We start from the raw sequence: 26,954 nt of genomic DNA on the forward strand, positions 1-26,954 counted from the left end.
CACGTAGTTCATATATGTGGTAAGCCATAAGAAACCACTCTTAACATTTGGGATAACGCTCTTGTTTTCATTACACTTATTGCGCTACGTCTTGTAGTTTGTGCTAAGGACGAATGATAATCAAGCGTTTCACCGCATGCTTTGTTTAAAACGTGTTACAAGACTTTGCTTTTGTTCATTAACCAAGCTTTCGCGAGATTGGCCAATATTGAAGATTAAGAACGACAGCTTACTGGCTGGTATCCAGAACGCGAAAACGCCATAATTTGAGTGTATCTGTTTGAAAAAATAACAATTACAAATCTTCCCAGATTTATGCTTTAGCGCAGAATATTTCTGGGTATTTAGCTATATAAAGGTTAGGTTTGGGCATGTAATCGATGAGCGACTCGATTAATCAATTAATTATTTATTCGCGAGTCATTGTTTGACTGGTTAATAGGTTAAACTTTGACTAACAGAACAAATTTGAAAATGGAATGCATTCACCCAGCAGACCTGGGCGAAAGCACCTGTATGAAGGCAAGTTTTTAGGAGAACTTTTTGCCTAAAGAAAAGAGGAAATGTGAGGTTTGTAACTCCAGACAAGTGTATAAGGTTATACGTGTGCTAGCCACTTCAAAGGCGCGCGAGTACCCGTTTAGAGCAGGAGGACCGTTGTGAACAATCAAGAGAATTCGCCATTGCCGGAGAACCATCAACGTTCCTCTGCTTCTACGGCTGAAGTAACATTTATGTGTGTGGGTGTCTTTTGACTGCCCTCAACTACGCTTGAAGTTTGATTTAAAATATGATATTGTTACACTGCGCCGTTTAGCACATACTCAGCAAAAACAAAACATTTTGTTTCCACTTTTTTGAACTATTATGCATAAATATGAACGATACAAATAACTGGATTAAAAGGTGACGACTATTGGGGTAAAAATATTTAATCGACGCCCAGCCCTAGAGAATGCATAAATTTTTAGACATGTATTGTATTCTTTCTGTTCGTTTGTTAAGTGGAAGAAGTCCGTCTCTGTTGACCCGGGATCGTTTTCTGTCGGGGATGAAAGATGGAAAACAGAAGCCAGAGTGGAAAGGCCTTCAAGCCACTGTTCCAGGAGCTGTAAAGGCCTGGTTCGAAATCATCAAACATTTTGGAAGCGGCAAGGTAAGCAAAGTTAAAGAGCTTGCACATATTTTTTTTTGCAGAGTGTTTCTGGCTTTGATAATGTAAAGAATACCATCTCGAAAGCATTGTTTTGTGGGCACAAACACGGTCTGCTACTATTACTTTCAATACCTGTCGCTGCATCACACTCGCGAGATCAGATTTGTTTGTCTCCGTCATTTTAATGCGATAGCGTTTACTGCCGCATGGAGCGGAGCCGCTGTTGTTTGTGACCGCGAGAAAATGGCGGGGAAATTCCCTCCGCGCTACGGCTCTTAAAATGGCTGTGACGGGCCGGAATGGCTACGACGCACCGGATAGTTCCGAGGAACGCCACCCCAAAGAGGAGGCCACTCTTAGCGCTCGGCCCGCGCGCCGCGGCACCCCTCCGCTCTCAGAGCCAGGCCGGCGGACCTCCACAGAGGCAGCCCGGCCGGCCTCTGCGGATGATAGCGGGACGCGCAGCTTGTACGAATACGCTACGCGTACGAATGATTTCGTATTCCTACACGTAAGCGGCCTTAAGTGTTGTCCTGTAAGTTTTATTTGCCACTGCACTCAATTTTTTGGGGCTGCACAATTCACTGAACTCTTTCCGGTGTGAGGGAGAACACTCGAATACTAATTTAGTATTGGGACAGGTTGACTCGAAGGCGAAATTCAGGATCCGCTTCCGACCTGTAGACAAAACAAACATTGAATAGAAAAGCGGAAGCTTTTCTATTCAATGTTTTCAAGTTTTATCTTAAAATCAATCAAATTCTTCATAATTTTATCAAACGATGCTGATTGTTGATTAACACAGTTATTAAATTGGCTCTCTGATCCGGATTTCCGTTTGAACACATGAAGATATAGTCAGCTTATTATTCCTTATTATTTTACCTTGAAGGAAAGATTGAACAAAAATGTATCTGAGGCTGGAAATCGCATGATCCTTTCTGCTTCAGGCTGATATCTTAAGACGTTGTAGGGTCACTCGTTTAACATGTTCACACTTCAAGTGGTTATTCGTTGCAGCTTGTTTGTGTATATTTGTCTATTTACCTGACCTTACAGCCTTAATCACATCTGCCATCGCCGAGTAGTGGTCACTCTATTGCTTCCCTAAATTGTCTGCAAAATAGATTTCAGGTTTTCCGCAAGAAATCCAGTCATACTTTCCGTTCCATATTCCAGTTTATACTGGTATTTTCGGTAGGGTTGTTTTCATCAAAGATGTGAGCGTTCATCTGATGGTAAAGTGAGAGATCAGTGGGCACGAAACCTATCTTTTTATTAATTTGTTTATGCTGTTGGTCTCTTTGCGGGAGTAACAGGACTGAATTGATGTGCGCATAGATAGAAAACAAAAATCTGTAACATTCAAGCGCACCTCACAAGCAACAAATAACAAGCAACTGTGGTAACGGAAGACCAAGGTCAGCACACGTCGTCAGGGTAACACACTGAATATACAAATCCCTTGCTTGCCTGAAAATGCAGGTGTAAAATTGGGTGTTTCACAAGACGAACGGAAGTATAAGTAAGCAAAATTAATCATAATCGGAGGGTTAGATAACGTTTACTGTACACCTGCTAAGAACGCTTTTCAAAACATTAATGTCGTCGTTGTCTATTATTTATGTTGTCAGAGCGTTAAATCTGGACTTGTTCTGAGGAAGAATAATTATCTGTAACTATCATTTTTTACTGATCTATTAGATTCTGGCTTTAACGGGATTTCTAAGAAGCCTTGGTAAGCGAGCCGTGTATAGCTGTATGGTTTAATATTAAACATACATTTTTTTAGCATAAGGAGGAATCTTAAACATGGCGTTTTTCGGCGATTAAGAAAAAGCAGGATATTCTGCGGTGTAAGCATATTCCGTACTGGTTTAATTCGGCGATAGTTTTAGAAGTTTCTTTATCCAGCACACACTCAAACGATTCGATAGGACGGCGGCATACCCTCAGGTTTTTTCGTTCTAACCTATTGTCATCAAATACTTTTTTTTAAGGGGGGGGGGGAGGGGGAGGGAGGGTAGCGTATTTACGGTTATGTTAAAAAACAACTTCGTCTTGGCAATGGAGCAAAGGTTGTTGATATATGTGCTCCAGTTTAACCAAGAGTATATTGGGAAGTCGAGGTATTTATATTAACGAACTTGTTGAATACTTTAAATTGAATAGCTGCAAGCTTTGTTGCGGCTAGAAGGTTCGTAAATGATTAGGGGTAAAACAGCGGAACGCCACATGGATTAAGTAAAGGCGAGGCAGTACAGAGCGCTGTGCTGTCTCGCCTTTTACCAGAGGCGTACACTAATAGGGTAACTTGTTTTTTTCCGTGGGTGTTTAGAAACAACACTATCAAGTCGGCGCTAATTTTATTTTAATAACTACCTTCACCGCTGCTGCACTAACTAGAAGGAAGAGAATGACGGCACCTGGTCTTCATGGCAAGATATATTTGAGTACCGCAAGCGGTCATGTGTGGAAGAGCGAACAAGAGTACTTGACCTTATTTCTTATATATAGTTCATATAACATAATAAAAGGAACCCCAAGACAGAATTCTGGCGAACTGTCAAACATACGCTTACACTTCTTGAAATCGATTTATATTATTCCACTGAAATACCCTCAATGGTGGTAATATTTGGGCATGCTGAGCAGGAGGCACGGAGCCGAAAGCCTTTACGAGATCTAAACAGATCGCAGTAATTTCCCCTCTACTCATGAAACATTAAAAAGATGATACAATCGATAGTGATTCTCTAGTCCTCATAGTTGGCAAAACGCTCTTGAATCATTAAGACAACTGTATAACGTTTTTGATACAATATATTCTGCAGCAACTTATTTGATGGAGCAGTAAGCGATATTGGCCTATAATGTCTAAATCAATGATTACAAACATATATATATATATATATATATATATATATATATATATATATATATATATATATATATATATATATATAGAATGCTGCTACTTCGCTGAAAGCCAGTTAAAAGGTACCTAAAGCCTTTCAAAACTTGGGATATGAATAGCAAAAGTAATTGAAAACCACTCTTCATAGCGTTTCAAATATACGTTGGAAATTCCGTCAGGTCACAGACATTTTTTGTGCCCATTTAAATTAGACAAGCAAAATACCACGCTCACAGCTATTGAGATCTGTCCGAGTCGAGAGTCTTTTGGGACTCCTGTCACCATCAGCTTAATGTATGCGACTACTCTCCACAAAACAGATCAAAAGAAACTTAACTTGAACTCTTCTTTTTCAAGACGCTGATCCCGTAAAAAACGGTGGTACCTATTATATGTTTTTTTTTTTTCAAGAGAGGTGTTTAGTCTCTGCACTAATTAGGCTCAGTACAAACAAATACTATACCGTAATGCCGGTAATATTGTAATGCTAACGTTTGCTACAATCTTCGTGCTAATCTTCGGAATAGTTTGAAACGCAACAAAGAAATAAAGGACCGCTGAATGTAATGTTATAAACAGACATAGAGCAATTGTAGTTCCATATTTACCGAGAATAGGCACAGTCTGTTTTCTAGTCTGTCAATATCGTCTACGATTATATCGTTCCATACAAGCGGTGACCGGATGTGTTCGGGGCGCTACAACAACGCGCGTGTCTAAGAATTACCTAAAAATATATATATTTCGAACTAAAAGCGTGTATACCATACACATGTATTATCCATGGTTCTGAATAGATGAGTTATATTTGACTGCATTTTCTATCGAACGTTCTTATGCAGAAAAGAAGGGCGATGAGTGTCGTTTTTTATTAATATTCTACCTACTTCGAGCTGATATACGCGAGTTCTATTTTACGAAAGTGTGAAATATTTAGTTATAACCCTATGGCGTTGAATATACAAAGTTTTTATTGCTGCTAAAAATTAGAAACAATACTTTTTTAATGCTTATTGTTCTCGTGAAGTCGATGTCACGATATTCATCCAATGTTTGATGGTGTTTCTTTAATATCTGTTTTCTTTTTCAGCTTGATATGACCAACTTGTTTGAAGCTGCAATTCTCTACGGCGAGAAGGGTTTTCCGGTTGGTAAATGGAGCGCTAATGAATGGGCGCTTCGTCAATCCAAGCTGCAGAACATGCACGGAGGAAGTACATTTCTCGATAGAAACGGATTAGTTCCCGCTCACGGAGCTGTGTGGAGAAATGTTCCACTGGCGGGTTTACTTAGGGTGAGCACCGATAGCTGCAAGTCGTGTACTACAAGTTACCAAGTCAAGGACTGCCTGATAACTAAAAAAATTTTTGTGGAACGTGATTAATTTGCGTATATGGAAATAATATGCACATTTCATGGATAGGTCACTCCTAACTAACAATTTGTTTTCGGGGAACCTAATTCGGGTACACGCCCTTCTCTTCACGTGGTTAACTTTAGTGTTTTTTCTTAAATTGCTTATCTATGGATAACAGGATTCTGAGTTTAGCGCTTAAGAATGGGGGGACTCGAGCTGAAATCTTCCGGAAGTACCGATTGCGCCGTACCGTTTAGTTCGTTCCCGATATTTGGAGGTAACTACTGCGCTCTTAGAATGTTACAATCGCAGCTCCTGTCGCTTCATTTGCCAGTGCAATTGGTGACACTTTCTATGTGAATGAATAAGTTACTTGTTCTTTTATGAATGTATGCGTTTATTTGGTTCTTGATTGTTTTGATATTTTTGTCTCTACTGTACCTTGGCTTTCAAAAGTTGGCGGGCTTTTATGAAATGAAAAGTGTGCTATATGAACCTTGATGTTAAGGTCAGCAACTTCAGTATGTTTGACTAAATTTCATGTGTCTGAATAAGTCTAAAACTGCAGCGAAATGAAAGCAATATATATATATATATTATTGTCGAGTCGTCACAATTACAACTCTCCTTTAGCATGGCATATACATAATCGCAGTTAGAAAGTTAAAATTTGGCGAATATATTTTGTTGATAACTAGAAGAAAACATTTTGTTACGTAAATTGTTCATGTACATGACATCAGAATATTTCCCCTATGTAACGGATGCTTCTTCATTTCAGAAAATTGCAGCAGAAGGAATCGGTGCATTTTATGAGGGCCCCGTGGCTTCTGGCATTGTAAACGCCGTGACGACTGCCGGTGGCATAATGTCACTGGCTGACCTCCAATCTCACATGAATTCTGTGGAGCCAGGAATGTTACCTCCCGTGTCAACTGCGTACCGTAAAACTACAGTTCACACGACGCCCCTACCGAGCCAAGGAGCCATACTACTCGAAGCGCTTAACATTCTGGAAGGCTACGACATCTCAAGTACGTATTCATTTAGTGTTGGACACGGAATGAAATTGACATCTGTTTTCGGAAGGGGGTTCAAGGCAGGAAACGTCTGTAGGCGAGGTGCCTGTCTTCTACTGTCCTTGGACACGGAAATAAATGAAAAAAATAACTGATCTTTTGTACAATCTGCTTTAGGCATTTTATAGGCTTTGTTTTTTTCACCATGCCTGTCTTTGAGTTTTGCTCTTGTCATTATCGCACTGAACTAAATAGTTTGTAAAAGACAAGTCAATGAATCCACGAAATCAATCGCAAGATCGGTTTTCGCCCTAATTAAATTCTTGTAATGGTTCATTATTATGGCAATCTGTGTCATCAGTCAACAACAGTGATAGAATTACCTGATGTAGAGATGTTTGGTACATTGTGGCATTTATGAGGCCGATTTGAAGATATACGAGAAAAAAAATGAAATGCATACTCTACTCACGAGTCCATCTCAGCCTTTCCCACATGAATGTACAGGTGTTCAAGCTGCTAAAATAGTTTATTTTAGTAATCAGGATATGGAAACCTCTAATGAATATATTATTACGAGGATAAAGAAGAGGTGGTCTGGCAGAGAGAACCCAATGGTTGAGAGAAAAAGAAGAGGATTAGTTGGTTCTTTGCTTGCAACGGAAAACGTCATCTCGACTTTCTACCATCTCAATCACCTGCAAATAAGCCCCACTTTCAGCATAACGTTCTTTGGTGGAGGTGCGGCGTATAGTGATTGCCGACCTGGATCTGCGAAAGTAACGACTCTTGTCTGCGCCCTTCATGACCAATACGTCCGGCACCCCACATGAAAACGTATCTTCTGGGTCAATCCCACACCCAGAGCAGACGCAACCTTTGGTCCTCGCCAAGTCTCGCGACCCTGGGCCTTTCACCTGCACCGGTGAGCAAGAGGTAGAAAAGTAGAAGAATGTAAAGATCTCTACGAGAAAGAGCGCCCGCTAGTGTTACGGCAACACAATCATGCTAGGAAGCATACAATTCTATTTGAAATATACGGCTCTCACGTGGTCCCAGGCCCTCAAAAAAGTGCTTAAATTGTGGAATGTCTTCAAGCGAAGACCTCTTTGGTCATCTAACTGGATGCAAGCTCACTGAAAAGCAAAAACTGGCATCAAGAGTACACACACCCACGGAATACTATGTCACCTACATACAGGACGTCCTCCCCCTCTAAGATAATCTTGAAATGCACCAGCTTGACCGGACTGAAAATATCCTCAAGGGAATAGCGGATGGTGCTTTTCAGCTTCTGATCATCAAGGACTTTGGGACTGTTCAGAATGTGCTCAAGGAATGCCGCCGGTTCGAGGCGGCAAAATGTTGTGGAATGGCACATGTTGGAGAGATTGCCTAACACCCCTTCGAAATCATCATGCACGGATACTGACAGGAGGTCAACTAAAATATAGAAATATATGCTTCGCCGCGAACCTGAAGTTATGATACCGTCGAACACCGTTGGGACTTCTTCGGACTTGGCGACGACCGCTGTGTGTATCTCTGCCGTGCAAAGCGTCGTCAGGAAAGAGTTCGACAGGTTTTGTGCCTCTGTCCGGAGCCAACGGTGTCGCACCCGTCTGAGCCACATTCCCATGCGGCCGCCTGCTACAGCTTTGGTCCACCAGCTGGTGCACCGGTGTTTATGCCACGCCGTTGACGATACCCTAGTGAGTTGCGCACCCTTGACAACAGTCCTATCTGCTTCAACTGCAGCAGAGCAGGCTATGTCGCTCGCTACTGCTGCAATAACTGGAGCGCGCAACCACTTTCATTTACAGCTACCGACCGTCGCCCATACGATGGTCAGTAACCTTCTTTTTCAAATCGCCGCAATCTTCAAGACGAAACATTCCATGAACCGTCGCATAATCATCGCTCGCATCTCCAACACCGCCACCAATCCCTTTCGCCCGTTCCTCGTCGCTCTTCGACGACGTCTTTCACTCCAATGCGCTCGGTAAACTAAACCATGCAGCCTCAGGGGATGAGGCTGGGTCCCACGGATTGCCCCAAGATTCTCTTCATTTCACTTTTGGTACCACCCGCAACCGAGTGCCCGTTAATATTGACAGTAAACCGACGCATGCGGTTGTGGACACAGGTGCCGCTATTTCCAAGTGCGAAAATGATTTCCAAAGACAATAAAAAAAAAAAGCTTTGTCCCCCACCCAACACAAACACTATACGGAGTGCTGAGCGTCGAATTTATTTTACCTTATAATTTAAAATAAGATGTAAAGATACTCAAGAGAAATTATATGTATTTTCGGGGTGTGATTAACGGATATGGAACGATTTGAAGGAAACGGTGGGTTTATTGGCAAGAAAAAAACAACACCTGAAACATGAATATTTTATTCCACTATAAACTGTACTCTAAACATTCCATTGCGTGTTTTCCCGCCAGCGCCGAGTCCCTAGAATCTACTGATAGCCTAACAAATAGCAAGGCTGAAAATATATTTAGACCTAAGAAACAAGACATACTGCGATAGTATTGAGTTTGGCTGTAATGCTTCAGGTTCTTACGTCATGCTCGGTGCTGCAGCGTAAGTTGTGTTTTAGGTATAAACATACTTTCAGCCTCTCGCTTCGCCATGCTCCCTCTGTATATTGAATCGAGTGGCTCTTACAAATGATTTGAGTGAATGTAGACGTATCATATTCGGTAGAATCAAAGTTATAATCGACGTGCTTGTCCTGTTCCCGTTGAAAAATGTGCTGAGGTGTCTTGACGCAGGTTACAAGTCAAAGCCAGTCGAGATTTATCATATGATGATTGAAGCACTAAGATTGGCCATTGTCGACGGACTGTCATACATTGCGGACCCAGAATATGGGTCAACAGACATTATGATCAGCAAGGACCATGCGCGACAAAGGCGAGCTCTCATCGACCTCCAAAGGTGAATAATGTTCTCTAATGTACCCGCTGAAGATAATTCGAAAACTTTGTTTTATTTACTCCCTCTTGGTCACCCCGCAGGACTGCGGGGGTGGTGTCCAGGGAAGGCGAGGGATATGAAAGTGATCACTGCGACGGGGGCTGGGTGGTTCATGGTTGCCATTCAGTGACCGTTTGACCCGCTGTGAGACGCACTCGTGTCTTAGTAGCAGGGCCGGACAGTGAGTCGAGCACGTGGGTACTTTTAGTACCTGTTGGTTTTCCCGGGCCGTTCCACTGGCTGTTACAATAGTTGGTTTCATTTATCCCCACTTAACTCCAATTGGCTTTTCCTGAAAATTCCCACTTGATCAAACGATCCAATTCATTTTTTTTTGAATTGGCTTTAAATCGGGTGTGCCCTCGAGGCGGTACCGATTGAGGCATTTTTATTTTTCAATCTTCTTAGTAAAGCCTCGCCTTAGCAAATGAATTGGTTACAAGAAGAAGTTCATTGAACACATGCACCTCCAGTGCAGAGTATGTAGAAGGTTAGCGGGAGTTTGATTAAAAATAAAGACAAAAAGTCTAGGGGTTATAGACAAAAATTTCTTCAAATAAACGCAATTTTCGCCGATATGTTTCGTTTTCCGGTTTATAATATTCATTGCTGTTTCTCGCTTGAATAGAGAGAGCTCTTACACTGAAAGGACACTTCGTACTTCATACTACGCTAATTGTTCAGGTCATCACCGCAAGTATAATTTGGAGACCACAAACCAACCTGAACACTTTCACTTATTTATTACTTTATTTGGAGATGCTGTCCAGCACTAAGGATCACAAAATATACCCACCAAGGTTCAGATCTCATATCATCTCATCGACATCTTAATTTTTTTCTAGATAATTTGTTTACAAGATGACAGGGTATTGTTTTTCTAACCACTGATTATGTTGTGATGTTGTTTGAATCGATTCAAAACGAAAACAAATGACTACCAAATGTTTACGTTGTATACTTTTAGATATTTAATATGGACTGAACTTTCAGATACTTGTCATTATGGTCTTGGTGCATCGAACCTTACAAAAAGGAAAACCGAATATATATATATTCGGTTTTCCTTTTGCAGTGTACATATATAATATATATACGTAGACTGCAGCCTGTTTCGGAGGAACGAATGCCGCATTTATCTCATCGCAAAAAAGAAATACGCATCGCCGTACCTTTCCTCTTCACCCAAACGCAGCGAGAGCAGTTGAAACAGGATGCGAATGTTTCAGGGTCAACCGCTATCTAGGTCACAAGTTACAAGTAAGCTTCAGAAACTGTCTGTGAATAAAATGTGGCCATTGAAGCCCGTGCGTACATGCAGATGAACACCGAAGGCTACCAGAAAGGCACCCTCATAAGTTCGAGCGCAGCCAAGGCTAGTATCTGATGGAGCCAGTCAAACAGTGCTCACAGCCCTCGTCGCCTTTGTGCGTTCGATATCACTGATTATACCGATCACGTGCAGTGCATGCACCACAATCCTGCGCTTTTGTTTCCGTTCGTGATTGTTTTAGGAAAAGGAGAGCGAACCCACAAAACACAGAAAGCTGTGCTTTCTTCGAAGAAAACTCAAAGGGTGTCACTCGGCTGTGAAACTTGTAGCTTATTGTTCTCTGGTTCGCCCAGTTCTAGAGTACGCCTCTATTTTGTGGGACCCGTATATTGTGAAAGACTTTGCGGAAGTGGAGCGGATCCAACGCCTTGCTGCAAGATTCATCCTATCTGACTACGGCACTTCATCATCAGTAACTAACTTGTTAAAGCAGCTTGACCTCGAACCGCTCCACCTTCGCCGACAAATCTCTAGGCTGAAGTTTCTTTACTTACTTTATAACAATTCATCGGGTCTATCAAGTCACACTTATCTTCGCCCTGTGCCACAAAGGTCAGCTCGACTAAATCACTCCAAGGTCATATGCCCATACTATGCCAGAACTAACCTTTTTCAGGAGTCATTTTTCCCTAACACAATTGAACAATGGAACTGTTTGCCGTCATTGCTTGTGGAATGAACTATGTCAACCAATTCGAACATCTATTAACTAAACTCCTTTTGTAACCCTCCCCTGCTTGGGCAGCGCCGCTGCCTGCAGTATATGTAAATAAAATAAAATAAAATAAAAAAAACAAAAAAACTTGGGCCCTGACTATGCACTTTGGGCGCTGCTGGATAATCTTCATCGAATGGTAGGCATTTCCAATATATATATATATATATATATTTACAGGGTGTTTCACGAAAGGTGGGCAAATTCGATATTGCAAAAACTACGCGTCGCAACAAAAAACAAACAAACAACAACCTTGTGTTGGTTTGGCTAGGCACCTATTTAGGAAAATGATTAAAGTCCGGGATAACTAGATTGTTAATTGTTTTCGCGTAATTTACTTTTTATTAGTGAGTTTAATGGCTTTGTTTCAATAGGACTATTGCTATATTATCCAAGCATCAAGCAGAATGCAGGGATTGGTGTTCCACGCACCACACGCGCACGCCTTCCTTGTATAACAGATTCGAAGTAAATAACCAAAATGAAGCGTCGACGTACAAAAGTGAAGCCTCGAAAAAAAATGATATGCGTCCAAAAGTTAAATTATTTATTACAGGTATTTTACGATTATCATCTAATAAATTTGAACTTACATAGTGAGGTTAGTTTATATTATCATTTTTGTGCACACGCGCGCGTGCAAGATGCCATTTATTTTAGGTATTTGCTTTAGAAAAGCTACTACTGGCTGACGCCAGCACCTGCGGCGCGTGGAACACCAATCCCTGCATTCTCCTTGCTGCTTGGGTAATATTGCAATAGGTCTATTAGAAACTTGCTGAGCATCACCGAAAAACAGTAAACCATTAAATTGCAGAATGATAGAAGGCACGCGGGCCCACAGAACTTCGACCGGTTTTTAAGTTTCGGTTTCCAATCGGAGCGCTGCTCGGCCCCGACGCACCGCGCCCCGTAGAGGTTGGTTGCATGATTTCTCCACGGTGCACGGTGCCGTCGGTGCCGAGAAGTGCTCCGATTGCAAACTTAAACTTAAAAACCCGTGGCAGTAGTGCGGTTTTTCAGAAAGTCGTCAAATGCCGTGCGTGCCTTTTATTGCTTTGCAATTTATAGATTTCGTGTTTTTCGATGATGCTCAGCAATTTTATAATTGAAACAATGTCCTTAAACACAATATCAAAAAGTTAATTGCGCAAAAATAATTAACAACTTAATTATCCCAAACTTCAATGATTTTCCTACATTGGCCTAGGACCAAAAGGACACAATCCTTTTTGATTGCAACGCGTAGTTTTTGGAATATCGAATTTGTCCACCTTTCGTAAAACAACCCGGTATATGTTCATTTTAATCAAATAAGAGCTAAGAATCTCTTATAGGCATTTGCATCACTAATCACCAGGGCGAAAAGTTCTGAGTCACTGAGCTGCGGGTGCATGCACAGGGTCTGATATACCGCACACCAGAGGAACAGCGCACGCTCAGAAGGTGTTCCACAGCCCAGCAAACAAATATGACAGCGTGCAGAAGGCGACTTTTGCAAAGGACTCTACCCCGACGTCGAACCTAGTAAACATGACGTAGAGCAGCAGACGCCAATATTGATTGGCCGCAGATGTTGAGTTACTGCTCGCCAACCAATCAGAGACCCAGGTTCTGCGCGACGCTACGTTCGCGGCTCTAAACGTCGGAGTATAACCAAGCCTTTAGTCCTGAAACGTTGACACCTGGTCAGGATAGCTAGCGCTGCATTTGGGGAAAGGCTGAATGAACGGCGATACCAGTGTTACAAGCGCGTTTTATCTCCCATGAGCCTTCCATGAAGGTTTAAATTATTGAGTTGTCAAACGATCGCTTTGAAAAAGAAGTTATGTTGAAGGTATGATAAAACGTTTACGGATTAAAAACAAACGAAGCAAAAAGGGGCCTGTTAATAGGCTTGTCAGAAATATCATGACATTATCCTGGAAAAACGCTGCTGCAATAGAACTTGAAGTTTTTAGAGCGCAGCTCTTAGGCGCCCGTTTCCGGCTTGAGCGGCGTCGGTGTCGGTGTCGCCTTCACCGTCGGCGTAACCCTGAGGTCCCGTGACCCCCCCCCCCCCCCCCCCGAGGTCACGTGACCACCTGATGTCACGTGAGCCCACCCTGACGTCACGTGACCCCACCCTGAGGTCACGTGACCCCCCCCCCCTTCCTGAGGTCACGTGAACTCAAGGAATCACCTATCATTCGGTACCCTTCCATCCTCCTCCTCAAGAGCTGCGCTCTAATCCGGAATTACAGGGAATTGTAAAAAACTTATTAGGTCTTATTTATTCAATTTTTTGTTTAACAAACTAAAAATGCAGACACACATCTAATTTATATTTTATTTAGATTTTTTAAAAAGTTTCCCGTTTGCCCTCTTCGTTATGTAGACTATTGTTGCACACGTTATTTCTTGCCCATGGACATTGCCGACTGTGCGCAATACTGAATGACGGACATCTAATTTGTGCAGAAAGGTTATCAGGTAGCCATATTCAATTGTTAGTTTTAACCGTACCAAACCGTCCATTATAAATAAACATAAGAGATAAAAAAAAAATAAGTCTGGGGCTGCCTCTAAATAGGAAAGCATTGTAGTCTCGATTGCTCTACTCCTTGTAGACCACCATTGTAGCGTGTTAGTTGCATTCCGAATCTTTCAAATTATCCGACATAGGATACTGAACTTACCTCTAGTTGTTCTTTTGGCAGGGCAATGACATCATCTGCTCCGGAGGGACTTCCTTCCTTGTATCAGACAGGCACCGTTGCAGCGACAGCGGTCGACACGCAAGGAAACGCCTGCTGCCTCATAGGCAGCACGAGCGTACCGTTTGGTTGCACTGTTGTCAGCGAGTACGGGTTTCCAGTACACGTAAGTCAGTGGCAACACATTCAGCACGAGGCCTTTGAATACAAAATGATTCTTCTGTATCGCACTTGTGTAATAATAACGTGCTATATTATTAAACAATCGAACGCTTCTCGCATGTACAAAGTGAGCGTTAAGTATAGTTCAAATGGACAAGTGACATTGAGGTAGCAGATTATATGAGAAATGTGTAAAAAGAAATCCACAGAACAAGAATTGTTTAGAAAGCCCAGATCAATGATTACTTTTCCTAATCACAATGTTCAAGGGCATCCGTTTGCGGTTTATTCAATGTTTACATGGGTTTCCTTATTTGTGCGTGATGTGTACTTGTTCATAATTAACAAAACTGCTATTTGGCAACTCTTACTGCTTAATCATGTTTACTGTATCCTTCGTTGTGAATTTTAAATCATTAGAAATGCCCTTGAGGAATCATAAAGTGAACTGAACAATAAAGAGCCCCAACAATTTAAACGCCCTCATCGCATGGAAAGTAAGGCTTCTCCTCCTGACATGGTCACATAATGTCCGCTGACGACCGCCGTCGTGTAAAAGAGCGATTTTCTTTTAGGTATTTATTAGCTTGCAGTTACCCATGGTCAATTTCAGTGCATTTGCTGACCATGTCATCATAGAGACGACCTAACCGAATTATTCAACCCCCGAGTCGAGTCGTGAGCCAGTATATGTAGGTATCTGTTACGTGGTTAAACTTTCTCACTTTCTTAGATCAGTTTCTTTCATCTCACCTGTTAATATTACAGAGTTGTTTCGTAACACAAATGCGTGCTGTTTCTCTTAAGCTGAACGTGAGCCTTTTCTTATTTTTTTAATGTAGCTTGACAGTAAGAATGGACGCGTTCTTATCAGCATTATTAATCGTGGCGGATGTGAGGGCACGAGAGTGAGTGACAATTCGCGGATGTATTACGTAACATTTATAAAAAAGCTATGCACTCTTTTATTACAACACGCCGTAGTAGATCCTGCGGATGAGAGATATGTTGCATTCTAGACTTGTATGCGTTTTTTTGTGAACAAATTCTGGCTGTCCAGTGGATCATGTAAATTGTCAAATCATTTAATTTCGTTAGTTATTTTTTCAACGACACACATTACTTTGTTGGAACACAAAATACACAAAGGGTCCCCTTGAGCAGGAATACAAAATTCGAAAATTGTATGGTGTGTTAGTGAAAACAACTTTTGAAAACTTCTCCCCGGTTCAAAAGAAAGCATACGGGCCCAAAACTCGGATCACTAAAATAAAGGTGGTTTAATGTAAAACACTTCCATCGGCCATTTGATTCCAGCGAAGCGCGCTGGATATAGGCTGATGTCTCCAATTAGACGACGGAAGGGTTCCAGTCTCCTTCGAACCAATAATAGGATGTAATCTTCTGACCCAAAGAGGCAGATTTGTTACCTGTTAATATTTCTTTCAGTTTGTCATTGTGTTTGTCTACAAGTTACATAGAAGTTTATTCCAGGCACGAGGTGCGGCATTCAACACCTTGCCGGGACACCCCAACTGCGTAGGTCCACGCAAGAAGCCGTACCACACCCTGATGCCTGTTGTCGTCACGGATTCCAGTTCGGGAAGACTGCTGGCCGTTATGGGATCACAAGGGGGAAGCATGTCCCCGCAAGCTCTGCTGCAGGTAATGTGAAAGGTTGCATGCTACGATTAATATTTTTTTTAGTTCCAAAATGGTTTTAACGTTATGTACACTAAATTAAATATTTTGATATGGCATATAAATTAATACAGTAAAATACATGCATGGAACTTCTCAATTGGCAGTAGAGCACAAGTCACGATATTTGTCATTTTTCGTTTTCTTCGAAGGTAAGCTTGAGCATTGTCGATCTTGGCCTTGACCCTCAAGAAGCTGTTTCCAAGCTACGAATAAAAATTGGATCCTTGAAACTTGCCACGCACCCTGAGTAAGTGAATTACTTAAAATATATTACTTTTTATTGCTCTCCACTTTTTTATTTTCTTCGGTGTTTGAATGTTTTCTAGATGTGTGAAGTTTAAAAATAAAAGTCAAATGTTAAATAATCAGATGTTTTCTTAAATATCGCATTCCGTACATCCTCCCTGTGTATGGCAGTTTAAAAAAAAAGATGTAAGTTATTACTTCCACGGGTATCGCAAGGTTACAATTGCGATATCTTTTTGATTTTATGTTCTTGTTATTCATATAAATTTAGTTCATCTAGATATATGGCGATGATATTTTATGTATGAACCAATCGCTAATCCAAATGAAGAGAAAATGATCCGTGTCCAGTTGTTCTTAGACGTCTCATATTCTACACGTTTCCTGCCTCGGTATTCACTTAAGCATGCCGATAATTATTGTTTTTACTGTTGGCTCCGTGAAAATACCTTTTTGGCAATATGATTGAATTAGATTTTCGAAGACATATGTATTTTCAAACAAAAAGTTTATTCTCAAAGTATATCGCTGTATTGGTTTCTACATTCCTTTAGAGTAAGATATTACAAATTAATTTGACTAGGTAAGGTGCGGTTGGAAAAAAAATTATAATAAATTAAAATTAGTTGCCTGTGTTATACTCATTGAACGTTTGAAGTAAAGTGGATGGCGCACGTTAGTAAATACTTTTTTCGTTGAGTGATTTTCTGAATTCCAAAAAGACCTTGAGGAATGTAAGTAAGCACCCGCCCTTCAAAAAGTACAGAAAAATAAAAGTTATTTCGAGCATACCGGGATTACACTCTAAACCAGCAAGCTTCAAAATTACAACTTGAACCATTCTATTGCGTGGAATCAATGTTACTAGAGTTGTCACCAGCTTTTGGCAATGTCCGTGGCGGAAAATTAAACAAGAACGAAAAGATGCTGCCCACGAGCTATTGGCTGGTAAACCAAATCCCACGTGACACGAACGTTCGAATAACCGTCGCAGCAGCGTCGAAAACTGTAAAACAATCCAGGCATACCTATCAAATGAGGTCGTTCTCAGAAGGGTCAAATACGGCACTATTTGATTACACGGCCTGATCTCTTCATGTAAGACTCTATAACGGCCCGTCTATGGTCGTGGTTTGGCAATATACCCTCATTTTGTCGTAGTATAGCGCGTGATACACCTATATATATAATTATTGGCCTTCTCACGTGGCGATATAGTGTCGCCTTATCTCTGTCCTTATAGGCTGATACAAGGTGCTTCACAAATAAGTGATTCCTTTTTTTAAATGGAAATTTTTAAAATACACAAACGAATCCTTCGGTATAACCTACTCCATGTCAGCGGACGTAAGAGTACGTATATAGAGCGACAACAGAAAATTAATTAAGTACGGTCTACTTAAAGGCCGGCGTACCACATACGTTTTCTGCCTTGAAGATAATCCTCTTAGCGCTCCCCTCTCGTAAGCTGCGAGGGGAACGAAGTTGGGGCAGTGTAAAAAGTTGAGAGGATACAGATAAGGAGAAGGCACCCAAAATTGGAAAGCGCGATGCTTATTTTGTTTTAATAATCAATAAAATATACACCAATCAAATCCTCGTTTAAAGGCGGAACCGTACGTTTCGAGACCTGCTCGGTCTCTTCTTCAGGATTTGACTGCAACTATGGCCCTTGAGTAGCAGTATTCCGTTTTCTTCTTCTTTTACGGCAGTGCCTATTGTTTTGCCTCGGTGAGGTGGCGAAGTCCGTTCACGTAGACAATCGGCAGAGTGCAGAGGGATCTATTTATATTTTCTGGCGTCGTTTTTAAGTGCCAGGATTCAATAAAAAGTCTATGTCTGAGATTGGTCTCAACGGCCAGGATGCTGGTGTTGGCAAAGCCAACCCTGTTGTCCTTGACGTGGCAGTGCTCAACTACGGTGCTTTGTTCATGGTCTAACTTCTCTCGAATGTCCACTTTCAAGTATTTCGTCTTTTATGAGCATTTGAAATATTCTACATGCATCTCCAGACTCAGCTAGGTGATTGGTACGCGTCCGCAAAAAATCCGACTGCTCCTGGCATCGAACCAGTTAGCTTTTGTTTGAAAAAAACCCACAGACTGTGGGTAAACGACCCAACACTAAAAGTCTTTTTACACACAAACTTTGTATAAAAAAAAAAGACCCGTACTCCGAAGTGTCAAAACATCTGATCGAATGTAGGAACTGTGTACCGTTGTGGCATTTAACTTCAGTAGAGTTGCGGGAAAAAGATGACTTTAAGCGGTTGATAAAACAATCAGTAACAATATTATGTCACGGGAACGCAGTTAATAAGCCGTCGTTTGGGTTGGACAACGAACTTCGCCGTTTACTTAAGCTGTGAAAAGTTCTGACCTTCAAAGTTTCTGTCTGTAGGTTTTCGGGTAGAGAGAATGATGGGTCGTTCTTTTCTTTTTGTATGTGTGTTACTGGGCTTGGGGTTACCAGTGTGTTTGGCGGTCGGGAAGCGAGGGGTCAAAGATAACAGAAGTAAATGACGCAGAGTCGGTTGTCTCTGTTGTTTAGTCTGAGGTTACGTTGGTGGAAAGTAGCATTCTTTGGTGTTCTTACCCTCTCCTTTTTTTTTCGAAGTGCCTATATAACCGGGTTTCGGAAAATAAAAAAATTCAGCTGTGTTAGAGATTTTTAGTGTCGTGTCATTTACATGCCGTCTCGGGGTTTTTTCAACCATGTGCAATGTACGCCAGCTCGTTTCCGCCCTTACAGTTTGTTCAGTTAGCTTGCAGCTTTGCATTGATTGCACTATCATCATAACCTTAATATGCAGGCCGTTCACCCTTGTTGGTGCTAGTCTAGTGGTCGCTGTTAGAACACGTTTGCTCTACTGGCGTCTAACTCCCGGTTAATTGAGTTGGTAGAGCGCTCCGCTGGAAATGGAGGAGTCCCTGGTTCGATACCAGGACTAGGCGGATCTTTTCAGTCGCGAAACAGTCACCTAGCTGTGTTTGGAAATGAATGTTTGTCTTCTGTCCCCCTTGTTATTCTTCTCCAGAGATTATTATCATTAATGATTCCTAAGTGGCTTTGAACATATGCATCTTTCGTCTTTGGTTCGCAATGTTATTTTGTGTTTTGCCGCATGACCAGGTATAAGTAATAAATAAAAAAAGAGGAAAACAATATAATATAAAGACACCGACTGCTGGGCTTCGACTCGGAAGACCCGTGGCTTTGAGGGGCCCATACAATATATAGCAAAAATTTACCTAACAAAGATATTATTAGTACTAGTAGTTGTAGTAATTAAAGAGAGGGCGGCGGGAGTCTTGCCCGGAAATGACGCATGGCTCCGCAGTGGGCGTGGTAATAGAGTTGTTGAAATCCGATTTGACAGCGCTGCATTATCTAAAAGTTATGTGATCATTGTCAAGACGCTCTACACTGCGGTCGTTTTTCGGGCGATCAGCGTTCGGCGCCTTTACTCCTTAGTTTAACGATTAGTGCAATCTAGTCAAACTAACTTCGCCAAATAAGAAACAAATTTACTGTCCTCTCTTTTAACAGCGCAAACAACAGAGCAGGAGTTTGAGCTTAGATATTTTTAATTTTAAATGCACCATAACAAGCGAATATTCAAAAAAGCTTATCCGTGAATATTACACAGTTACATTGCTAAATATCCTTCTTATTCGTACCTTGATGTCTGGCCATCTCGGCAACGCAACCCCCAAATAGTTATACGTTTATTTCAAGTTTCAATTTTTAAAAGGTTCTCTTTTGTCGCAAAAACCCCTTTTATAGAAACATGAATAAAATACCTCAATTATATATCCTATTTCTGAACGAGTTGCGATGCCAGAGCTGTGCTAATTATATTATATTGTTTGTAAGGAAGACGATGTGGGGCTCGGCTCATCTCGCTCGTCAAGCCAGCGCTCTTCGAATCTTGTGCACTCGCCGCCTCAACTGGCTGCTGACTAACCACCAGTGCATCATACTTGAAATCACCTCATTACACCGATCATCTGACATCATCTTACAGTTGGGTGGAGTGCGGAGTAAGATGATGGAGACTATGTCAAGTTGGTTTAATTTGATGATTATGAGGTTGTAGGCACTGACGTTCGGCCAGCAGCTGGTCCGGTCGACGGGTGCGCCAGATTCGAAGAACGCGGGCTTGGCGAGCGACATCATTGGATCCCCACTCCGGCGTCTTTCATAAAAATATAAGGACTTATGACTTGCGAAAATGAATACCTATTTTTACCAAATTGCAATCACAATGAAAATAAAGTGAAGCATAATAATACACAGTTTTTAACCTGTGCACTTGGCACATATTATTTCCCTTCCAAGACAAAAATGAGACGTTTACGATTCTCCATAATGCCGAATTAGAGCTCACCTCTTGAGGAGGAGGAGGTTATGCCCCCTCCCCTTCCGTACCCTCCCCTCCTCTTCTCCCGCTCCCCCTCCATTTTAGCAGGAAATTTTCACTAAATTTCTCGCTAAAGTTAGCAAAAATTTCCCTGCTAAATTTAGCTGGAAATTTTCCTTTCTAAATTTACCAGCGAAATTATTCTGCTAAATTTAGCGCAACAAATTTCTTGCTAAATTTAGCGAAATAAATTCCACGCTAAGTTTAGCAGAACATTTTTACCGCTATATTTAGTGAAAAACTTTCCCCGCTAAGTTTAGCGGAAAAAATTCCGGCTAAAGTTAGCGGGAAAACGTCCCATAATGCAACGTGCGCACCTACGCCTAAGGCGACGCCGACGCCGACGCCGACGCCGCTCAAGCCGGAAAGGGTGTCTGAGAGCTGCGCTTTAAAGGATAATGTAAACCATATTTGTGTGAAGCTGCTGTGTTCTGTTTAAACTGAGCGTAGCCTGTCGACCGCTGATACGCGAGTTAAACGAGCACCTTAACCGCAGCTATGTATGACTCAGGTTAGACCTAAGTGCGATTAAAGGTGCTGGTGTACCTAGTGTAGGAACGGTTTAGTGCGGATTACGTTGTTTAGAGGTAGAGACTGCTCATGTCACGCCATTTAAAGGAAACCTGCGTATATTTTTGTTTCAGCGACCCACTTGCTGCTGAAGAAGGAATGGACCCTATGTTGATCGAGTCCCTCAAAAGCAGGGGCCATCGTTTCCGGGACGGCCTCGGCGGCGCGGGAGGATCATATTGGGGTCACGTTAGTGTGATAACTACAGATGAGTGTCGGAATGGGAGAAACAAAGAACCACATAGAGCTCGACCCTCGTGCAGTGTATTATGGTGTGGAACCGACCCTCGCTGCGATGCGTCTGCTATGACCTACTAGAATACTTGCCTTCTAGCAGAGCGAGCCGCATCATGATACCAAGCGGTTTTTTTGGTTTTTGTTTCGTTTTATGTCGTTCGTGTGATGGCACTGAAATGGGCCGTAATTCGACATGATTACCAATTGGGAAAATAGGAAATTCTTACGCACAAGACACTCAATTTTTTATACTTAAATTTGCATCTCTTTTAGGGAGTCATTGTTCCCTTTATTTTTTCAGATATCGTAACATACATTTTATGCAATAAACGTGTATATTGTTTTTGGTATAGTTTGTATACACCAAAGCTGTTGACAAAGAACGCAGCATCAACACCGTTATTTTGTTTGAAAAAGAGTTTGTGCGCAGAGGAATAGGACGCCCTTGCAACGCTTTGTTGTTGAAATCTATGCGCAGCTGCTCTGCTTGTTAAAAGTAGGTGCAGATCCGGCTTACATAGCAACCCGTACAGGAGGCCAACGTTGATAAAACGCTCAGCACATTTTGACTGCTTTGTTTCATAAGTGATGTATGTTTGGATATATTCTTCGCAGGGTCACAGAAATCGCCACAAAATTTATATTCAGTGTGGTCTCATATTACACGACAGTTTGATATGTTCGTTTTATTGAAAGGTTCCCGCGAGTGTTTCATGAGCACAACTTTCTGTGTTTCGTCGAAAGCGTTTGTCCGCACACATTATCTCCGTCGCCGGTATCCGGATGGGTGTTTGTTGCCGAACCCTTGGCGGTTTCGATAAAGACTGCTGCAAACTCGGACCTGAGATGAATGGGTTTCCGCGAGTGGTGTGAAAGCTTTTCGCTAGTAGTATTGAGTGTTTGGAAGACAAGTAATTAGTACTAGCGAATTTGATTTTGCATATATGATCCGCCTGAGTGAATTCGTTTTTCTTCCCGTATCCTTACGGCAAACTAAATGAGGCCGGTTTTTCAATAAAATACACTTAGCGAAAAATAATACGTTGCTCAAAAAAAGTTGCTGTTGCATGTGCTCACGAAACATTTCTCCACGAAACATCCTAGTGTGGCCGAAACATATGTGCATGAAATATTTAAATGAAGCGTGCGTCCATGAAATGTTGTCCACGACACGTGTTTTGACGACATTATATGGACAACTGCCGAACACTAGCATTTGTGCTACAAACGAGTGTTTGGAGGCAGCATGCTCGCATGTTTAGTTTCCGCTTGTCTTGCATTACGGTGAAACTTGGCTTGCCATCTGCACGTGCGAAATTCCAACCACTCTTAGCGTCCTCATACGCTTGTTTATCGATATTGATTTTGTTTATAGTTTACAGCGCGATTGAGCTCAAATAGAGACAATCCTACGCTACTGGCCCCGTGTGCCACAATAAAAACACAGAATGTTCACATGTGGCCGCTCGCGTGGGTGAACGTAGCTGTCTTGCAAGAGCGATTGCGACGCTTTATAGCAACGTGGCGAACGTTCGCTGTCTGCGCGCGTTTTATCGTAAGCCCTTCACCGAGTATATTGCCAACCGTCAGAACGTGGATTTTTTTCAGCAACCAGAGTTTGAATGATTTCAATTGTTCTATTTCAAGCAACCAGGAAAACAGCTCACACTACATCTGAGTGTAATAAAATACTATGAAAATGCAAACATTAAGGCATGAGCAACGCAGGTGCAAGCTTCAGCTTTCGATGCGCTCAAGGGTGTAAATTGTAGCTATTTACCAGTCTTCATCAGCACGCGTGATATGCGTAGGTACACAATATTTGACCAAACGTCACACTCCACCCCCTGAATATTTTTTCATATATTTTGCACACAAGTAATTGGTCCGCACAAATCACCAAACTAATATTGCTACATTGCTTAAACTTTGTGAAAGTTATTCATAAAATATAAATAATTGATAGGTTGCAGTCATTTTAGCTGTCCCTGCACTCAGTGCTAAAATGAAGTTTGGTCATTTGATGATGTGAGTAACCCTCTAACATTGGCATTGCTCTTGTCATGCTCTAAGCATAGGAATTTTGTTAGAGTCATACTTTGTGTTTGTCAAACTGATAACTTACAACGGCTGAAGCTCATTTCTTGTGTTTTCAAGACTCGCGGTCAAAATTGAAAATTGCAGTTACCTAAAATGATACACCTGACCGAAACAAAATTGTCCTTTTTTTTTTACTTATAGAGGTATTCAATTCTTCAAGCTAAAATTCTGGAAACACACGTGTATTACATCGTCACGCTTTTGTGGAAAACTGTAAAGCGCGAACCACGTGCACGTCAAAACATCATAAACGTCATACTTATCTCACCACGTTGAAATAACTGCAATAGAGCTCGAGATCCCCGGGATGATAAATGCACACCACCGATCTCAATTTTCCGACGCGTCGGTTTTATTTTATGCATGCGCCTCGCTATTAGCTCAGGACAATTTTCGCGTTTTGTTTTGACCACATTTGCTGGAAACACGAGCTCATAGCGTAGACAACTGATCCCTTTACACGTGAACTAGCGCAGCGTGGCCGCGTTCCACAAAAAGTTCGCGCATCGAGGAACAAGTGAACGGTCAGGGATGTCTCGATTTCAGGAGAAAGAGGAATACCACACTGTTTCAAAGCGTGAACATACACGATTTATTGCGTTCGTTCACAGGTCTGGAAGGCAATCCATTGCCATTGGTTGGTTCAGAATCAAAGAATCCAAAAGTGGGTTTTCACCTTAATTAGACACGCACTACAAGTTTCTGATAATGTGTAGTGAAATCACGCTACAGAATATTTTATATTTTCACACTAATAGCGCTACAAGTGCGGACAGATGTGCACTGATTAGAGCGGGAGCTTTAGATAGTCAAGAAACACCAGGAGCCGCGTAAGCTTGAAAAGTGTAGGTCGGTCAGTCCGTAACCGCCTAACAATCTTAAAACAAAGGGCAACCGGCGCCAGGGCTCGAAACCCGGTCACCGACATGGAAGCCGAGTGCGCTGCTGACTGAGCTAAGGGCCCAGCATGCAGAAACGGGAGGAGCAAATTCAGGTGGTACGAGAAAGCGCGGGGAGCGTAGAGGGGAGGAAAGAGCGAGAAAGAGAGAAGCAGAAACATTTGGTGCGTCCGGAACGAGGAGGTGTTGAAAGGGCAGGAAAGCGCGTTCTCTCGTTCTCGGTAACCCAGAAAATTCAGCGCAAATGCTTTGTATCCGTATGGCGCTGAAGGGAAGCGGGCGCAGCGTCGCAAAGAGACAATGCTACTAAATTAGATCAGTACAGGAACTGTCCTCCATACGCACTACTTGTACGAGCAGTGCCCCCCCCCCTCTCCTCCTCCCCCCCCCCCGCCCCCCTCCTTTTACGGCTCGCCTCCCGTCGTCAGATGACCCACCGTTTTGGAGTGACTGCTCTTATGGTAACTTCGCGTAGTATAGGGGATACGTATATATTTCAAAGCACATTATGCACGTGACGTTTCACCGTAGTCTATAAAAGACAGTTTTGCAAAGAAAATCTAAATTGCTATTGAAACGACGGAAGGCGGACTGGCGGGATTAAGCGCGGAAACCCCTTTCCCCCAATAGTCCTCAACTGAGATAATCAAGTAACTTTGAAAAGATGAAATCGTGTGACGTGATCTGTTTCCATACACAACCCTGTCCTCCGCACCGCCTGAAATAAAAACAGCACCCACCCCAAGCACTGAAGGTGTAAGCGTCACCCTGCTTTAGGCATCGTCCCGACTAACTGTACCACCCACCCTATAAAGTCCACATTTAAACGCGTTTGGCACAATGACCAAACATACAGCCAATGTTTCACTATTTTGCTTGGTTCATCAACTGGCAAACATTATATTACATTGACCGATAAACCTTAAAATGGTTACTTTTCATTAACCCGTTATTTAAAAAATTCTCCCTCGTTAACTTGATTTTCAAAATAAATATTTAGTTCACAAGGAAACGACGTAAAATTCAATTCTGACATTTTTTTCCGAGACTATTTTCTCCGGAATCAAATTGACCGCGATAATTGTCACTGGGAGTTTTGTGAGAAACAATTTTGTCCTGATTCAGCTCGAAACATCGCAACCTGATTTCAAGGAACGCTTGGCAGGTTCACTTGCTATGGATTAATCATTACCCTATTGAAAATCTCATTTGTATCAGAAATGTCTGTATGCAACAAACACATATGAATCATAAAAAATATATAATAACATGTAAGAACCGTACAAGAACCATATAAGAACTATATAAGAGCTATATATTATATAAAAGAACATATAAGAACCGCATAAGGAACTTATAAGAAACTTCTCACAACTTTTTTATATGTTGTTATATATCTTACATAGTCGTTATATAATTTTATATCGTCCTTATATGTTCTTATATCTTGTATGATTCATATGTGTTTATTGGAACTTGGAAAACATTTTAGCGCTCAAAAACAAGGATAAAAAGACCTGAATCAGACACCACAGTGCTCTGTGGTGTCTGATTCTCGTCTTTTTGTCCTTGTTTTTGAGCGCTAAAATGCTTTCCAAGTTCCAAAATCGACTAGCCCAACAATCTACCCTAATGATGTTTAGTAGACGCAGCAATTTATGACAAAAATGTTATTTTCAGTGCGCTAGAGACTTTACGCGAGGTAAGAATTAGCTTTGTACAACTTTCATACAATTTGAAAACGCCTAGGCTTCTCAAAGTGTAATTATGTAAACATTTATCATAGCCTGATAACCATAAATGGTGGTGCCTTTTTGCTTTGTCAGGAAGGTAACATAATGAACGGCGGATGTGTACTTATTAAAGCTATATATTTTAGTGATTTCATTAAGCTATAATATATTAGCTGTTTTATGCATTATATTAAATGTATAATGAAAATCCACGTATCATTATTTTCACTTCAAGCACACGATACTTTTCATTGTATAAACTTAACACTGGGGGGGGGGGGGGCAGGAATAATGTTTATAGTAATTGTAGTTTTTTTAGACAACTGTGCAAATCTAACAAACAATTGTGTTTTTAGATAGTCGGCTTCAAAGTTAGAAAATGCTTCTACTACAAATTTATTCCGAAACCGAGGATCATAGAGTCACTCTATCAATAGCCACATGGCAGGTAGTCATCACCCGTCACTTTTGTTTCCGATTGCCGTTTTGCTTTCCGAGCCTGTCTTGTCCTCTGCCGTGAGGCTCTGTCCGCAAAGTAAATTCGACGGCGGCCGACTTCACTTAGTCATTGCACACTGTAGCGCTTTGGAGAGAAGCCAAATGACTGGTGCACATTCACTCGGGCGGTGGCCTCATCATTAAATGTAAGGACGGCATCTGAGGTGGGAATCCTAAGTGTCTTTAATCCCAGAAA

At 41.7% G+C, this 26,954-nt stretch overlaps 1 protein-coding gene across 1 annotated transcript; it reads left to right on the plus strand.

Moving 5' to 3' along the window:
- Positions 1 to 1,051: 1,051 nt before the first annotated feature.
- Positions 1,052 to 21,609, plus strand: LOC115329813 (glutathione hydrolase-like YwrD proenzyme). The gene is made up of 8 exons (XM_040222184.1): positions 1,052 to 1,156; positions 5,164 to 5,367; positions 6,212 to 6,464; positions 9,235 to 9,400; positions 14,190 to 14,352; positions 15,843 to 16,018; positions 16,207 to 16,299; positions 21,366 to 21,609. Exons 1-8 carry the CDS (start codon positions 1,052 to 1,054, stop codon positions 21,607 to 21,609), a joined length of 1,404 nt encoding a protein of 467 aa, XP_040078118.1.
- Positions 21,610 to 26,954: the final 5,345 nt, after the last annotated feature.

Source organism: Ixodes scapularis, unplaced genomic scaffold (genome assembly GCF_016920785.2).
Source record: "Ixodes scapularis isolate PalLabHiFi unplaced genomic scaffold, ASM1692078v2 PGA_scaffold1__304_contigs__length_218370807, whole genome shotgun sequence".
Taxonomy (NCBI): domain Eukaryota; kingdom Metazoa; phylum Arthropoda; class Arachnida; order Ixodida; family Ixodidae; genus Ixodes; species Ixodes scapularis.

Excerpts from the sequence above, each read along its gene's own strand:
- LOC115329813 (XM_040222184.1), top strand. The coding sequence starts at position 1,052 with ATGAAAGATGGAAAACAGAAGCCAGAGTGGAAAGGCCTTCAAGCCACT. Across the intron at positions 6,465-9,234 it reads GGAAGGCTACGACATCTCAA|GTTACAAGTCAAAGCCAGTC; the intron begins GTACGTATTCAT and ends GTCTTGACGCAG. Across the intron at positions 16,300-21,365 it reads AAACTTGCCACGCACCCTGA|CGACCCACTTGCTGCTGAAG; the intron begins GTAAGTGAATTA and ends TTTTTGTTTCAG.